We start from the raw sequence: 18,966 nt of genomic DNA on the forward strand, positions 1-18,966 counted from the left end.
AGATCCAGATAGAGCTCAGTTTGTTTTGAAGAATCTATTTTCAAAATAGGAAATGCCGGTGGTATATGGTCCTCAACCACTGAATCGACTAAACACCGAAACAAGACATGGATTCGAGGAACAATATTCTAGTGAAAAGCTGTTAGAATCGCTAGCGAATAGTTTTATATTTTATTTTGACGATAAGAGACATAGAAGTAGCAGCAATCCAGTTCCAGAGGATGAGAAACATAAGGATATTAACAACTATTACCAGCCTATTCCTGATTGGAAAATTATTAAGGAGAGACAGAAAACTGTTTCTGCAGCCTTGTTATTATGTTTAAATATTGGAGTGGATCCTCCTGATGTTATAAAAACTCATCCATGTGCGCGGCTGGAAGCATGGGTTGATCCCCTTAACTTTCAGGATTCTAAGAAGGCTATTGAACAGATTGGTAAGAATCTGCAATCGCAGTACGAGACGTTGTCATTGAGGACCAGGTATAAACAAAGCCTGGATCCATGCGTAGAGGACGTAAAGCGGTTTTGTAATTCTTTGAGACGTGCTTCAAAGGATGAAAGGATTTTATTCCATTATAATGGACATGGTGTACCCCAGCCCACACCTTCTGGGGAGATTTGGGTGTTCAACCGTGGGTACACCCAATATATTCCAGTTTCGCTTTACGATTTACAAACATGGTTAGGTGCGCCATGTATTTATGTTTGGGATTGTAATAGTGCTGGTAACATTGTTTCTAATTTTCAGAAGTTTGTGCAAAAGAGAATAAAAGATGACCAAGAGGGGAACCATGACATGGCGGCTCCGTCGCCTACCCAGGCGTATCTGGACTGTGTTCAACTAGCGGCCTGTAAATCTGGAGAATTACTTCCAATGAATCCTGAACTACCTGCAGATTTATTCACTTGTTCTTTGACAGATCCTATCGAGATTTCCGTGAAGATTTTTCTAATGCAATCTCCACTAAAGGACACAAAGTACTCAGTGCTATTTCAGAACGACGATTCGCGTTATGGTACGGACAATATGAATCGCATGCCAAATGTTTCAATCCCAGGGAAGTTATCAGAGAGGAGAACACCTTTAGGTGAATTAAACTGGATCTTCACCGCTATTACAGATACCATTGCATGGACATCACTACCACGTCCTTTGTTCAAGAAGCTCTTTAGGCATGATTTAATGGTGGCTGCTTTATTTAGGAGCTTTTTGTTAGCAAAAAGAATTATGCCATGGTACAATTGTAATCCTATTTCAGACCCTCCATTACCTGATAGCATTTCAGATCACCCGATGTGGAAGTCGTGGGACCTTGCCATTGATGAAGTATTGACAAAACTTGTAAAGGATATGCAACATAATCTGGATTCTGGGCCGAGTAATTTAGAGGCTCAGCTTTTACTTCAACAAAGACAAGGGCCCGTTAGATCTGAGACAAGTACCAACGCTCTTCCTGAGTCACTTAATTCACGCAACCCAATGGGTAATCTGAGTACTATGTCTTTAGCCAACCTTACTAAGGGATCGTCAAGCAATCTGTCTCTTCAAAGCTCATCATCATCATCAGCATTAATACCAGGACAATCACAACAGCAGTTTACAAAGTTTTTTGAACAAAACCTAACAGCCTTTGAACTTTGGTTAAAGTACGGTGCCAATACAAGGCACCCCCCTGAGCAATTACCTATTGTTCTCCAAGTATTACTATCACAAGTGCACCGGGTTCGTACACTGGTGTTACTTTCGCGTTTTCTAGATTTGGGTCCTTGGGCTGTTTACTTGTCTCTTTCTATTGGTATTTTCCCGTACGTTTTGAAATTACTTCAGAGTCCAGCACAAGAATTAAAACCTATCTTGGTATTTATTTGGGCCAGAATTATGTCTATCGATTATAAAAACACCCAAACGGAATTGATCAGAGAGAAGGGTTATTTATATTTTGTGAAGATGTTAGTTCCTGAATTTGGCATTCAAAGACCATCGTCAAGCAACACCAGTAGCCCTTTAACTATTACAGTTCCTGGAAATATCGCATTCCAGAGATATACCAATCAACAACCGGGACTTCCGAATGCTAATGCTGTTTTAAATAGTAGCACAACAGATGAACAAAAGGCTATGGCAGCTTTTGTATTGTCTTCATTTGTGCATCAGTTTCCTTTGGGCCAAAAGTATTGTTTCAGCCAAGAGTTAGTTCAGAAATTGTGTTACTACATAGACAATTCTGAGGTTCCGCTATTGAGACAATGGTGTCTTATTCTAATAGGCCAATTATACGTTAATAACCCCCTGCATAAAAGTATTTGTTTACAAGAAATGTTCCTGGACAGGATATTGAGATCTTTAAAAGATCCGATTCCTGAAATTCGATGTGCATCCTTATTAGCGATGAAGTTCTTCTGCTCGGAATATGATGATGCAGAACTAGTCTTAAAATTCCAACAAGAGTGTCAACAACAGATCCCTCAACTGCAAGTTCGATTGCAACAGTTTCAATCTAGTAGCCAAACTCAGCAGCAACAGCACCAGGCGCAAATGCAACAACAACAATTTCAAATACAGCAGCAGCTGCAACAGGTCCAGGCTGCAATGATCCAACTTCAACGTGTAGATATCAAACAATTAAAGCGCGAAGAAATAAAGATGATAGCAGCAGCATTATTGCATGTAAATGATGGTTCACCGATTGTACGAAAGGAGTTGGTAGTTTTCATGTCACAGATTGTGGAAAGATATATTTCATTTTTTATTGTAATAGCCTTTAACGAATTAAGTGAAGAAATAATATCCCTAGAATCTGATAATAACTACGAGTTTAATGATATGAAGAGAAAAGCTATGGTTGGACATGGTTCCATATTTAGTACTGTTTGGAAAGCTTTGTTAATTCTTGCTGAGGATCCATTTACGGAAAATAATGGTTTGGCTGGGGAGGTTATCGATTACATTTTGATTAAGTTACGAGATCACCCCAGTTTGGCTGAAGTTGTTACCAACATGGAAAAATACTTGGTGAAAAGGACTGCAAATGCACAATCAAATGGTTTGAATGGTATTGGGGTCGGTACTACCAAATTACCTAAACCTAAGAGGCCAATAAGTTTAGGCGCATATGAAAAACGTAAACCACCGTCAAGCCATGCGAAGCCCCACGCAAGTAATCAAAGAAGTTTTTCATTAAGCGGATTATTTAAAACATTAAGATTAACTACTGATGAGCAGCCGGATGATTCTTATTCTCACGATAATAAAAGTCAATATTTGTCATTAGTCAGTGTCCCATATGGGGTTGCACCAAAAGCTCCGACACCTAAATGTAGAAAACGAAATGGACCTATAACAATGCCACTTAAGAGCACATTTTTGGATTATTGTAGGGAGTATTTCCAAGAACCCCAGATGAAAAAGAAAGAAGCCGAAGAGCCTGGTAGTGTTGAGTATACTGCTCGGTTATGGAGGAGAAATCGAAACGAAAATATAATCCAGACTACTCAAGCACAAAAGCAATTGTCCTTATATGGTGATTGGTCCGATAGAATAGCCACTATTGATAATAAAACACAACCAAAATTGTTGAGATTCACTCAATTTGAAAATTATGTAGTATCTTCCGATGATAGAGATAATATATCTGTGTATGATTGGGAAGAAACTAAAAGGCTATGCAGATTTTCTAATGGAAATCCATTCGGTACCAAAGTTACTGACATGAAGTTTTTGAATGAAGATGACATTCCATTGTTGCTAACTGGATCATCTGATGGAGTGGTCAAAATTTACAAAGATTTCAATTCAAATGAGAATATTGAGCTAATATCGTCATGGAGAGGATTAACAGATTTGCTTTTGACCCCAAGGCCTACGGGTCTTTTAACAGAATGGCAGCAAAGTAGGGGATCTCTGCTAACAACTGGTGATGTTAAAATTATTAGAATATGGGATGCATTAACTGAATCTGTTCTTGGGGATCGTCCTCATTATTACTTCCTTAACGTCCGATCAATTTTCGGGAAATATCTTTGTTAGTGGTTTTTCAGATGGTTCAATCAGAGTATACGATCGTCGAGTAGATCCTAGGGATTCGATGGTACGTCTCTGGAAATCATCTGGAGGAAGACAAAGGTCATGGATCAACAATGTTCATCTACAACGTGGTGGTTATAGAGAATTGGTTAGTGGGACCAATAATGGTATTATTGAATTATGGGATATAAGATTGGAAACGCCCGTCTTTTCATTTACTGACAGTGGCCAACAAGGTAACAACAATGCAGCGCACTCTTCCCAAGTTCGCTCAACTACGATGACCTCTATACAAGTTCATGAGCATGCCCCGGTAATTTCTACAGGAACCAAACAAATAAAAATTTGGACCACATCAGGTGATCTACTTTCGACGTTCAGAAACAACGCTGCAACTCATGCCAATATTGTAGCTGGAACTTTGGCCACTGGAATCAGCGGATCACGTTCATCTGCGTCTTTTATTTCATCGATGGTATTTCATCCTCATAGAATGATGTTAGCTGCTGCAAACTCACACGATACAAGCATCAATATTTATCAGTGTCGTGACACAGGAAATGATTTTATATTTTACTGAGTTAAACCATGTTATTATTATATTATATTATAGTGCCTTTAAGGTACTTTATACATACTTTTTTATAAATAACTCTAGTGTTTAGGTCATTGAATATATGTGTTTAATACATATATCGAAATTGTGGATTTATGTCACTTAACCTTTCGTCATACGGCGCCATTTCACCTTTCTCTTCATACTCCTTCAATATTTTCTCCTTATTTTTATTTGAACGATAATACATGTACAGTTGGACTACCGTTAATACTGCAGCTGTAACTTCTAAGCCTAGACAGATGGATACACCTTTACGGTACTTAGGTCCATCTTTAGCGGTAAATATTTGACCGGCAGCTAAGCCGGATGATGAACCGCTAAATAAATTTATTCCTAATGCCGTAGCCCTTTTGTAGTAATTACCATTATTTCCACTCAACCAAAGACAGTTAATTGATGCATTAACAAATACTCCAGCAGCTAAAATAAAGAGACCAAAAACCTAACTGCGTTTTTGTCGGAACTGACAATAATAGCTTCACCAATAGCACAAGTAATGCAAGCTGCAATGATGAAAGGTGATCTAATTCGATACTTATCGGAAGCATGAGCGCAAGCAAAGAATGTGATAGCCGTGAGAAAGTAAAGAGGAACAGTCAGTAGTTGAGCATGTACATGGCTAAATCCCATACCTGTAATCATTATTGGCACATAAACAGTGAGCCCAAAGGAAGTTAAGTCGATACAGAAAAGGCTGATTGCAGATACCCATGTTTTTAAGTCCCTTACGGCCAGAAGTACTTGGAACCACTCGAATTTGTCATTAGGATTAAATGTCTCCATGGAAGAATATCTTCGAGCCATATACTCCTTTTCTTCTTCGTTAAAAAACCATGAGTCGTGTAGATTTTTACTGAGGCCAAACCAATACAATGGAACCAATGCCAGAGTTATTAAACCTTCAACTATAAATATATATTGCCAATAGTTCATAGATCCTTTAATGTGCGCACATCCATACGAAATTAGCCCACCGAATGATGACGAAATGCAGGCAGCAAAAAAAACCCATGCAAATCTCTTGGCATACTGCTGCCTGCGGTAACAAATAGAGAGGTACATATTAATAGCTGGATAAATATGGCCTTCAAATACACCAAGCATGATCCTAGCTGTTAATAAGCCACCATAGTTTTTTACCCAAGCGGTATTTAAGGAAACAACACCAAAGCCAAATAAGCATACTGTCATCAGAATTGGAGCACCAACAATATTAAGTAGATGAGCTCCTATTGGATCAAAAAAAATGTACGTAGCAAAAAAGACGGTGATACAGTTACCATACTGGTTTCCAACTAACTTCAAGTCCTTCGTCATCCCTGCAATGGCTGCATTACCAATATTAGATTTATCCAAGTTTGACATAAAATATAAAGCACAAAGCAATGGCAATATGAAACGGTCCATCTTAACAATAACCTGAGATTCCATCGGATGTGTTAAGCTTGGGATATCCTTAGAAGGACTGCTGGTAATGTGGATCATGTGATCATCTTTTTGCAGCTTAATGTTAGATGTTGACTTAGTATCGCTTGCAAATGCATTCATATTGGTTTTATTGAGTAAGAACCTTAAAAAAGTTGCCCCAAATTTACTGCAACAATAGAGTGCTAGAAAATTGCACTTTATTAGTAACTAATTATGCGACCTTCTATTGAACTTTAGTTAGTTGAACTGCTCCAAGATTTATCGAAATTTTTTTATTTCAACAAAAATCATGCTGTCGCCGGACGTTTTGCCATTCTAGGAAAAATTGATGACAGAATTAAAATAATTATAATGTTAATCCCGTGCAGCAACGTAGCAAGACACTTGATGTATGCGAACTTCGATTTTCTGGCATTAGCCAGATTTATTCTAACTCCTCTCATGAGTTTTAGTTATTGCGGTATAAATTATATTTCAAAATAACATATTGCAACTTCCATATCAATTTAAATGCAATCCATAAATCAATCATTGTTCTAGGGGATATACCGATGATTTAATAATTAATATGCACTCAGTGGAATTACATATATTATTTCTTGATAATATATCTTGCCAAATTATCTCGGTACCATATATACAACACTACATACTCTTCGACGCTATTTATTGGATCATCTGCAACATATATATAGTCCATACCCTCGATCTGGTAATATGGGAATGCGGTGTTACAGTAGCCACAGGATGAATTCGAACCCTCTAATCCAAGTACAGTATAATGTGACATACACATAGAATCTCTCTTATTAGGTGGGATATGTTCCCAGCCTAAAATATATTCTTGTCTAAAAGAATACAAGCCATCATGTTGCGTTAGTCTCAAGATCGATATTAATCCCATTTGAGAAGCCACAACAAAGCAGGATAGTTCCCGTATATAGCAGGTGATAGAGATACGATTCAAATCTTCTATTGCTGGGTGACATGTAGTAACATCACTTGTTGGGAAAATATCATTTAATGTCATTGCCTTTATAATCATAGGATCCGAATGTACTAAGTATACCCTCGTGTTTGTAGTGACAAGAAATAAATGTTCCTGACAAACTGGGCTTTCAAATTGTGGACCGTCTAGATTATGTCTTGTATTCTTTTTAAGGTTTGAGTATAATCTATAAAGCTTCTCGATATGATTGGTCAATGAGATATCTGTAAATTCTTTTGAACTGATAGACCCAACTTCACTCTGTGGGCTTGTACTCGCCTCATGAGTTGAAGAGTGGGATAATGAATCAAGTGAACTGCGATCCATAACAGAATCTAAATCACATATTGCAGAGTTATTCGGCCTTTCGTCCAAGTTCGGGAAAAATATTGAGTCGTCTGTCATCCATTTTCTAGTAACTTTGACGTAATGTTTATGTTTGAAAGTATTGTCAGGGTATTTTCGTTCACCTCTTGCATGGTCAAAAGATTCACTTGCGCCATGTACACATTGCAATATTGATTCGCAGTCACCTGGACTTTTTTCCTTAACATCTTCGTCAAATGACAGTTGGAAAGATGCAAATGAGGTAATAGGTGCTTCCAGTGGTTGAAAATTAAATAAATCATTCACGTCAGCTGGGTCTAACTTTTTATGGGATATCACGAACTCAGGATTAATCCTATAACCAGCTTCCTTTAACCCAGTTTCTAATTTCTCGTCACCTAAAGGTAGTTCAGATTTAGGAATGAAATAGAAACAACTATCTTCTTCATTGTAAGACATACAACTATTTTTAATCATGGCCTCTTGGTAAGGAACTAAGCAGCCAGATCCATTTAAAAGGTTTGCGCAGGTGAATTTAAACTCAACCCAGCGGCCCAAACACTGATAACCATTAAGTAATTGAAGCTGGCTTGTAGGAACAAGAATTTGAGCCATATCAGCACCAATTCCCAAAACACTGGATTCGCTTGGTTTCATTGGGCAACATGAAAGCAATAAACTATCCTGGTAAATCAAACCAAGCTCTATTTTCTTGTGAACATTGTTAAAATTATTTGAAAGATATTCATATTGTCCAACTTGATGGAAGTCTGACTTCTTCACAGGTATAATGGTCCAGCAGCTGTTAGGGAAGTTCTGTTCATCATTATATTCCCAAGGTATTCTTGAACTGCCTTGTTTATATTCCTTGTGTTTTGTGTAAATAAACCTTTGCAGTATTATAGTGCCTATAGTTCCAAAGATAGACGCATATGCTAGAGCAATGTGATCACTGGGCTTCACATTCTTGACAAACGATACATAAGGTACGTTATGTTCAATGTACACCTCTGTGCTTGTAAAACGATTCATACCCGTTGAATGTGCAAATAATGTTATTCCCGTAGGTTCACTACCCTCATTGTGGCCAGCAGCAATGTATTTAACATTGGGATCGTCATCATATATATCAAAAGACCAGCAGGAGCCCTGGGCTTCTAATATATATTTAGGCTTCATTACTGGCCTGTTAAAACGATTCTCGTCCTCATTCATATCATAATTTATGAATTCATCCACTAAAAACATCATAATGTAGCCATTTTCACAACACATGGCCACATATTCTTCATTGTAAAATTGGCAGGCCTTAATGAAATGAACCCTATAATCTCTCACAACATGTCCAAAAAAGTTTAACGCAGACAGTGGAATTGGATTGTACATTAATGACGAGTCCAGCAGATTGAACCTCAGTTCGTTTGTATTAAACTTAGTCGAAAACTCAGATCGTAATAAATCAATCACTAGAAATTCATAACCACAGGCAATGAACAACATTCTGTTTTGGCTAATACAAATCAAATTATTATCAAAGCCATGCCGGTATACTGATTGGAACATTCGAAATGACGTAACATTTTCCTGAATCTTAAGCCTCTCCCATTCTGGCAACAAAGTATCTGCAGGATTCAAGTACTTCCCATTGGAACCCCAAACTGGCTCTGCGTAGGATCCGGAACTTTTTATTGAGTCAATAAAGTTGCGGTCACGGTACGAAAGCTCCGTAGACTTGAAAGATTCCGAAAATTGCAGTTTATCTTGTATTTTTAGGTGTTTCAGATTAATATGTCCATCAACTGAGCATTCCCATCTAGCAGGAAATTTGTCTTCAAGTTTATCTTTAATGTTCAGTTTGGACTTCATTCTTGGCTCATATTCCATATAGGACTTTTTATATTTTTCTAGCACATAACCTCGTGAAGTTAAATACCTTTTAAAAGCTAAACTGTCCTCTAAAGGTAGTTCACTCATACCTTATGGTCTGAACTATAAGTGCTATTATAATGGCTTCAGTCGTGGTGATACAATATATTCGATGTGTTAAACATCTTAAATTTGAGCTTCCCCTGATTAATCAAATTTTTAATAAAAACTGAAAAAATGCATCTGGCTTAGCTTTATTTGATCGACTAAATATTGTCAATAGTAGGATGTGTTGAGACTAGAGAATAAGTACTTTATGAGAGGTGGCTATGAGGACACTTGGGATCTTTACAATCTCCATGCAAAATCTCAGTGGGACACAGCATACCTTCATTGGTGTTACCGCTTTGATCTACTACTTTATATGAATTGGATGGTCGTAAAGAATAATATGGAGTAAAGTTTTGGACCTCCATCTTTTTGATTCGAACAAAGCTGTTCTCTAGGAGCTCCATACTGGGCTCTTCATTAATTTCTGTTGAATCATAATCGGTGGAGGATTTCTGTGCAGATGTTTCTACATTTCGTTGAATAGATTTTTCACTTTGAGTGGATCCATTCGATGTTGAAGAATGGTATGCTTCAGTGCTAGTTTCTTTATCGTCGTTTAATGTGTAACCACCGTGGCAAACGTCTTTATGTGGTGTGGTTGATCTCCAATTATCCTTTGCCGACTTGATGTCGTGTTGTAATGATGCTGTAAGTGGTACTGATGATAGATGATGCAAGTTTTCCATGCTGCAAATTTTTTGGTTTATAGTTTTAAAATCTGAATGTGAATCATAATTCCTCGTTCTTGTATATTATTTCTATCTCTAAGTCCAGGCAACGCAGTCTTAGTATGATTAAGGGCAGTGACAGTCCCACATTCCTCCCATTGGTAACCAAAAGGTTCTCGTCTTGGTTTCTTGGTATTATCTGGATATGTTTCAAGAGGTGGATGGTTTACCATAAGTTAAATTTCCGTTCTAAGACCTGAGAGTTTTAAAGTTAACATTATCTTCAAAGGATCTGTGAGAACCATCCGAAAGTCCTAATGAATTGTAAAAAGATTCAATATGGCTTATGAACTCAAATTTCTTTTCCAGTAGCAAAACTTGCTCACTTTTACTAAGCTTTCTAGAGTTATCATTCAGTGATGATTTGACCCTGTGTAACTCGAACTTGAATCTCATTAATACCCTAGAAATTTCTGTTATAATTTTGGACTCTGCATTCGTCTTGATAGTTTCTTGAGAATATACCGTTTTCAAACCTTCCAAAGATGAAGCAGGGACGTCATTTAACTGGATTGTTGGACGGTACTCAAAGGGGTCCATAGACCTTTCTGCTGCAGCTACATTTTCCTCTTCAGAATCGCTGTCGGTCAAATTAACCACCAAGGCGTTCAACCATTCGGGTTTATGTGATGGTGTTCTCTCATCTCCAATGCATACGCCATTGTTGGGAACTTTTAAGTCCTTATCTGGCTGAAATTTTTCATTATGGTGCTTAAGAGCCTTTTTTTGAACGTTTGCGGACTCTTGTGAGACTACAGGAGTTGGGACTACTGAACTGAGTCCTTTTTTGACAGGCAAATTCAATGACTTGAAGATCTCTTCTAAAAAATCTTCATTAAGGTTACCTCTTTCCTTCAATTCATGGAAGTTGCACCCAAGCCGAATAAGATCTAAGATGTAACTTTGAGCTAGCACCAATTTCTGCTCTCTTATTTCCTCCTGCCTCTTCTTTTCTAAAACTGACCGCATCAACTCTTGCATCTTGGATGCCAGCTTGGTCGAAACCGAAGTCTGCATAATTAAGATCTTTGGAGGATGTTTATTATAGAATGATGGAGCTCACACCCCAGTGCTTTTGATAATATTTACGTCCTCTCAACCTTTTATGTGTTACTTTAGCTAATTGTTCGATGATGTCTCGAGTAGTTTTCTTGATTAAACAAGCAAAAGTTCCAAATATTGATATAAATGTCTAGCACGTGAACAACAGCAGAGTCATCGTCAGTAAAAGTTGTACTCTAATAGTAACAACTGACTGATATATAGACATTATTTAAAGGAGCCTTTGCATTGATGATATTTGTTATACTACACTATTTAGCTTTTTACTACTGCCTTTTATGAACAATGCAGGTTTAAAGCTTGTTCCTGAAGAACTGGCAAACAATCGCTTGTTCAAAAATTACTGGTAATATATATAAATTGCCCTGAATACTACCTATATACAGTAAAATTTTATGCGAAAACATCTTGCTGGTTGGGTTCTAAATCTCCAGAGTCAGCGAACTCTGTAAATTGCATGAAATGAGGAGCACGATGTAGCTCGTTATAGAATTCAATAGGAATGTCCAACTTCAGATCATAAGGCAATTGTGAATTAAAGCCTGCACCCATAAATGCGTAATTCCAGATATCAGAACTGGGGACTAAAAAGGTACCCATAATACGCTCAGATAATAACAACTGAGCATTTTCGCTGAAAGACGAATCAAATCCTTCTGGAGATGGGTCAAATATGTCTTTATTATTCATACCCCATTGATAACCTTCGTTGTTCAAACTGAATGCCGATAGAGAAATAGCACCGGGTACCAATGCGACCCTCAAATCTACAGCATCGGGCTTGATATCTGCAAAATGCTGGGAATGTGTAGTGACTTCAGACGGCATCATGTATTTATTGTCTCCATCTTGGGTGTGCATCCAGCCTAACAACTCTAATCCTTCTAAATATTTAGAAGTTTTTGGGAGTTTACTCAACTGAACATTCTGACTGCTACCCAGTTGGGGGCACATAACAATTGTCTTTATTTCCTTGATATTTGGATGTTCTGAAGGTGATTTACCATAACAGATACCAGCTATTTGGGTTTTTACATCAGATATTCCGACAAACTTCTTCAATAGATTCCTTGGCAAGACAAATATGGTTTTTTCTTCAACAAACTCCTCCGAAGAAACGTAAATGTTGTTCAGACGAAGATACAACAGAGAGCTAGCAACAGCACGTTTACGCCACTCGTTATTAGAACTAAAAACCTGGTTTTCGTAGTTCGTTGATGCTACTACAGTGATTTCTTCTCCGTGTGCGTTAATACTCTTAAACTTAGAAGCCGTAGTTGCACCAGATTCATCTTCATTTTGAGCAGTTTCTTTAGAGGCTTCCAAGTCAGACATCTGCTGTCTCCGAACAGAAGGTGCTTTAATATTTTGACCTAATATGATATCTTTAATCTCATTTTGGGTCAATAAAGTAATATCGACATTATATTTTTTTGCGTGTTCTGAAAAGATTAAATCACGCATCTTTAACTCAATATCAACCCACTGAGCATCTGTAAATGATGGCCACAAATGATGCTCCTTAATTGGAATAGTAGGATCGGCCTTTAATATCATTTTGGCCTTCTCTTCATTGACTTTCAATGCCCTTAATAATAAAATAAGCCTGGAAAATGCAGTAAATGAAGAAAATCTTTCTAACCAATCATCAAATATGTTAAATAAAACCATTTGAGGTTCTGTTGCCTTCATTACAACATCATTTAACTTTTCGATCATAAGGGAAGCTGAAAACGGTAACCGTAATTCTGTTGGTCTGATGCTAATATTGGGAAAATCAAGCATGTGTACTTCTAAAGGATCCATAATAGCTTTCCTTGTTACAATTATCTGTTTTGGCTGCTCCTCTTTAGGTAGAGATTTCACCAAAGCCGTCATTTCTTCTGCAGTCTTCCACTTAGCTAATTGACTTAAACGCTTTTGGCCCGACCAAACTGATGTATGAATAATTTTCAAATACAGCTGACCAGTTTTTGGATTCAAAATAAAGATGCAACCATTTATAGGTTTAGTTGCAACATTACCTTCATAAGTTTTATGCACACTGACACGATAAACATTAGTATCATCAACAAACAATTTTATGTCATCATTAAACAACTCCGCGTAGTTAGTTGAGTTTAAAAACGGTTCTTGTGTTTGAGATTGGTATATTTGTAATCCTTTCCGTATTCTTTCACGCAATACATATAATGAGGGATTCGCTTTCATAATGGTACGCATACTGTTTTGTAGCAACGATTTTAAACCAGCGAACCAATTTCCGTAGGCGTCATACATATTGTAGGCAAGATCTATACCAATCATAATGCCAGTTGGAGAAGGATACATGCTGATATTATCGGTACTATAGTCCAAAAATTTGGCACGAACATACCGCGAAATATCATGAGAGTCGTAATCACCGTACCTTAATTGCACATCTATCCACATTTTATTGGTTACAGCAGAATCAAAATTATCGTTTGTTTGGTGTAATAAGGATGGCTTAGAAAGTTCCCATTTATAAACACTCGAAAATGTTATATCTGCAGCGGAAGAGTTCATTTTATATGATTTTCTGGGATGTATTGCTTCTTTAGTGACAGATTCGATCTGTAAAACATCCATTTCACCATCTAAAATTTGGCATATGTCAAAAACAACACTTTCATGTATCTTCTGCCACAAATGGGCACGGAAAATTTGGATTAAGGAGATCTTTAGCGTAGGTATTTTACCATGAAGGAAAATCCCAGTAAGGTCAAGTTGCACTAAGAACCCAACGTAAACATTGGCTCTATTAATTGTCGGTGACCACCATAAGGTGAACCGACGATTTGGAATTTGACTCAAACCGGTCCTTTGGGCATGAGTCAATCTTTTAAACTGCATAGAATCTTCAAAACCAGATGCTTTTTCCCAAAATAAACCTTCCCATGAACTAAAACCTGTACCTTTAAATAAGGTGTGTTCCAAAATTGTCTCAATGCCTCCTAATACCTGGATCACATCTGTCCGATAGGCATTCAAATTCCACAATTTCCCATCATGACGACCATTTGTCCACCAAAAAGAATTACTGCGTTCTAAGGAAAATTGTTTAAATTCACGACGTACACGATGTCCTTTATCGTATGCTAAAGTATGACGGTCCTTTTGGAATAAAGTGCTAATTCTAGGTATGCCTCTATCCCAAGACCCCTCTAATTCTTCAAAAGCTAAACGACGGTTTTCCCGTATTGCTTCCTTCCGTTTAGCTACGTAATCTGCCCAAACTCTTTGAGAATCTAAAAATTCGTTCTCCCAGGTGGTAATGTATCGGAATATTGTTGGAATCATTTTTTCATCCTCGTGTGTCATGCCTGCACGGAAATGGGTTACACCAGTGTCAGTCTGTTTCGACCAGGTCAAGTCTGAGGCAGGAATCAATATATGAGATGCACTCAACATGCCCAACCCCCCTAGTTCCTTAGGAGTATAAAACACAGCAGGTGGAAAGCGTGTGGGCATTTTAGAATTTAGACCTAATTTCACACGATTCTGAATTCTGGTTTCACACTTCACCAAAACATCAAGTAAACGATTTGTAGATACCACAGCTTCTCTGAAATAAGTGAATAATCCAATTAAAGCTGTATTCCATTTAGCAGCAATTTTAGTGAAAGTTGTGGATCCCGATGATAACAGTATGCCCCTAATACGACTTTCAAATTTATCTATCTCATCATCAGCTACCTTTAGATATGCCTTTGCGGTCCTTTCCATGGTTACTCTGTCAGTCAAATCCCACACACTCTCAGCAGAAGATATTATTTCACCCATTCTCGTCTTGGGCAAAATTCGAACCTCAAATCCGCAGAGTGAAAACAATAAGTTAGGATTATTTTTGCTGTAAACAGACGAAAATGTCTTATCCCACATGATATTCGTAAATGAACTTGGAACACGACCCTCAATTTCCCAAAATACTGCACGACCTAGATTTACATCCTGACGAATTAATCGCATGCGAGCATCTCTGGGCCAGCACTTTCTTATTATTATACCCAACTGCATTTTCAAAATTTGGGTCAGGATTCTCAGACAGATAATCATCAACTATTTCATCGGCTTCATGTTCTTCAAAATGGAATAGATATGTATTTTATCAATGTAACGTGAATAAAGTTTGATTGGATTCTTTACCTCAGTATTTAAGTTCTTGTATTGCAAGAAGTCATTCGGAGAAGTTGGTGAACCAGCTAATTCATGCGCTCTATTTGGACCTAAAATCAGCAAATCAATCACTAACCCATAATATTGATAGACAAATGAGGCAAATTGTAAACCACGAACCAAACCATATTTGTTTACGTGGCTCATATCTTTAAAGGTAAGATTTATATTATTTTTGGACGTAATATAATCAGCAATATTTGGATCCATTATGAGTCTCAGCAATCTGTTGACCAGTGTGAAATCCATTTTTTCTGCAAGACCATCTAATGAAGTTTGTAACATGACAGTAGATTGTCCTTTTGATACATCCCATACCTCATGGATATTGTTGATACCTTGGCACCACTTGTAGACAAGTAATGGAGCAATTTCTGCATCACCCGGCTTGACCCAATTGGGAAATAATTGTCTTTTGTCTGCCTCATACCATAAATATTGATCTAAATATGCATCAGTAATCTTCTCAAGAGGGTCAACTGTATATACTGGGGTAATATATTGATAGTTATCAAGCATTGATAGTTCCACAGATTTGAAAACACGCTGAGTAAGTAGATATTTTTTGATTCTATTCAATGTATCATGTGGGTTGTCATAAGCCTCTTCGATTAATGCAAGTTCTTCACGTTCTGAAGCATTCAACCGAACTTTAGAAACGTATGCATCTTTTAAGTTTTCTAGTGCTAGAACTAGAATTTTTGTATCATTCTTATACGTTAGAGGTGGAAATGGAATAGGAGCAAAGTTTCTCGAATCTAACCAATCAACCATAGTTTTAAAAACGGTGGTTGCTTCAGTTGGAGTTATCTCAGGACCATTTTTTTCAATCCTTTGTTGACGCTCTTGTTCATTTTTTATCCATAATCTGGTCAATCTTCCCAAGTTCTTCCGTACAACAGTCTTCTCCACATGTACACCGGATTTGATTCTTTCACGATTATAATGAGCAGAAGAGATCCAACCATCTGCTTTGGCTTTTACATATCTTTCGATGATGTTTTTGATTGGTAATGGCATGCCCGGAACATCCCACGGAATGTTTGCTTTCCAACACCTCCAGGCTTCACTTAAATGCTGAAGAATAGTATGCGCTTTGTTCTGTTTGATGCCCTCTGGAATCATATCTAAAATGTCATTCATAACTGAAGCCCTGAGTTCCAAATCATAATGGGCATCAGCTCTTTGTTTGGTGGTTGTTTTAACGATTTCTTTAGAACGGCCCTCAAATTGACGGGTGAGCAGATTGGATAACCATCGCTCCAATAACGGGATGATCCCTCTCATGAAGAATATCCAAACCCTCCATGCTGGTTGCCAAAAGCCGCACCCCGGCCCTTTGCCGATAACCTTATTGAATCTGTAGTAAACAATATGTTTTAAATCTTTGCAAGCGCGAATTTGATGCATAACTTTATATTTGTATCGATAAATCCCTGTTAATTGGCCCAAGTGATTTAAAATATAATAAATACCATCTGAAAGTTGAAATGCATCAACATTTCCTAGTCTATACTGAACGTGAGCATCAACCAAAAGTTTGACAATCTTCAATATTTCCCTCATTAAATGAAAAGCATTCCCAAATCGAGATTTCTTACGCTCCTTTGTAGTTAAAGTCTTAGTAGGTTTTAAATTAAAGTTGTAGTCGAGATGTAAATAAGTCAAACCTTTACGATGGATTAAAAGATTAAGCATATTGAAACCTTGCCTGCAAATTTGTAAACCAGCCTCTACCCAATCAATGGTAGTTAATTGAAAATATTTGGTATTTTTTAAAGTCTTGAGTAATTTAATTTTCTTTTGAGAAGAAGGTGGTGACTTCTTCAATTCATTCAACACATAATTTTTCAGTAATTTTTGATGTGAGATTCTTACTTTAATTGGATGTTCTTCGTCAGAATGTTGTAAATACCATTTCTTCACTAATGTGACATCTTGCGCTCGTACCATCCTTCCAGATCTTCTGTTGAAAGGATATGGTGCATGATATAGAGCAATAGCTTCTTTCGTACCAGTAGGTTCAAGGTCAACACTTTCCAGCAATGCAGTAAAATCTTCAGGGAGGCAGAAAGATTCGTGTGTATTCTTAGATTCAAATTGGGTTTCAATATGTCTCAATCCATCAACAACTATCGGGCTAAAAGAATCATCAAATGAAAAAGCGGAGGATTCCACATTCTCATCATTTTTTGCCAAACAATTAATTGGATCATGATACCAGCAGACTTCTACTGATCTAGTTCTTGAATTGTATAACTGGGGGAATGCGATTTTATACTCTGTGCGTATAGGTACACGAAATATTATTCTATCGATAGAGTTGAACTCATTGTAATCTTCTTCTTCCTCATTAGGGTACAGAGGCTCAAATTTCGGACCACCTGGAATAGCGTTATTCAATGCCTTCGCAGTCATAAATGATTTCTTGTCAAATAAATAATAGTAATTTTTATCTATCACATCACTTAGTAATGGTGTAGAAAGTCTGAATAGGTTAGACATTATGGCACTATTCAGATTCCATTTGGTATAAGAGGATCCGTTAACCATTTTTCTATCATTTAATAACGGCTTGCCTTCATAAATCCAATCTTTAACATGTTTATCATCATCATCATCCAATTCAAGCAAAATTGCATCGGGTGGCTCAACATCTTGAACGTGTTCTTCAAAAGAGAGGGGTGGCTCATCATCATCAAAAGGGGGGAACCTCATTCTCTTAAAATGTTTACGATCTCTTTTTTCCCTTCGCATTGCAATCCACATTGCTGACCATTGGGCAGTATACACAGGTTCAATTACTCGAGGAGTTTCATAAACAAAGGTAATTGCCCCGGTATTGTGATACAAAACTTTGACTTCTTTAGATTGTTCCCATGGTTGAGGCATATTTTCTAGCAGCTTCAAGACTGCATGCGGCATATATTTTAAAGCTCCTAAAAAGGCTTTCTTGTCATAGTTAAATCTCTTAGATGTCATATCTGTATGATCAGACATTATTCTCCTCAGGTGTTCCGGAGGTAAATCTACTTTTTGTGCTTGAACAACACCGCCTTTCCTGCCTCCAAAACGCTTTTTATCTTTAGATCTATTACCAAACCTTCGGTTTTGTAAAGAAATCCAATCCTTCTTTATATGCAGCAAATCTCTCTTGGATAATTTTTCCTTATTGAGAGCATCAAAGCTTAGATTGTGAACTCTAAGTTTCTTTGGAGCTTCTCCACCAGCTAGCAGTGAAGGTGGCGGCGGTGGAGGAGGTGGTGGCGGCGGTGGTGGTGGTGGCAGTGGTTGCCCTGGTATATAAGAAGCATTAGCGGATGAATTTGCATGAGGTGGGTGTGGGGGGGGTGGTGGTAGCGAATCTCTATTCTCTGCATTGTTATTATTAACATTTCTTCCTCTAAATCCAGGAGGTGGTGGAGGAGGTGGAGGTAGTCCACTCATAATCGTATGATAAATTTCTTGAGAATAATAGATGGAATATAACCCTCAACCCTCTACTCACAATCAACAGTGACGAGTTGCGTTATGCTTGGTTGATGATGTCTGGAAAATTTAAAGCTTAAATAAAATCAAAAATATAAAACTTTAGCTCTCAAAATCGAACTAC

At 37.5% G+C, this 18,966-nt stretch overlaps 1 protein-coding gene and 4 further genes across 1 annotated transcript; 1 reads left to right on the plus strand and 4 right to left on the minus strand.

The window, feature by feature from the left end:
* Positions 1–52: 52 nt before the first annotated feature.
* On the plus strand, positions 53–4,607 carry Ecym_5087 (the record flags this gene model as incomplete).
* Positions 4,608–4,710: 103 nt separating this feature from the next.
* Ecym_5088 lies at positions 4,711–6,194 on the minus strand (the record flags this gene model as incomplete).
* A 472-nt stretch (positions 6,195–6,666) lies between these two features.
* On the minus strand, positions 6,667–9,363 carry CRT10 (Crt10p; the record flags this gene model as incomplete). The annotated part of the gene is made up of 1 exon (XM_003646644.1): positions 6,667–9,363. One exon carries the CDS (start codon positions 9,361–9,363, stop codon positions 6,667–6,669), a length of 2,697 nt encoding a protein of 898 aa, XP_003646692.1.
* Positions 9,364–9,569: 206 nt separating this feature from the next.
* Positions 9,570–11,111, minus strand: Ecym_5090 (the record flags this gene model as incomplete).
* A 438-nt stretch (positions 11,112–11,549) lies between these two features.
* Positions 11,550–18,800, minus strand: Ecym_5091 (the record flags this gene model as incomplete).
* Between the last annotated feature and the right edge of the window lie 166 nt (positions 18,801–18,966).

Source organism: Eremothecium cymbalariae, chromosome 5 (assembly GCF_000235365.1).
Source record: "Eremothecium cymbalariae DBVPG#7215 chromosome 5, complete sequence".
Classification (NCBI taxonomy): Eukaryota; Fungi; Ascomycota; class Saccharomycetes; order Saccharomycetales; family Saccharomycetaceae; genus Eremothecium; species Eremothecium cymbalariae.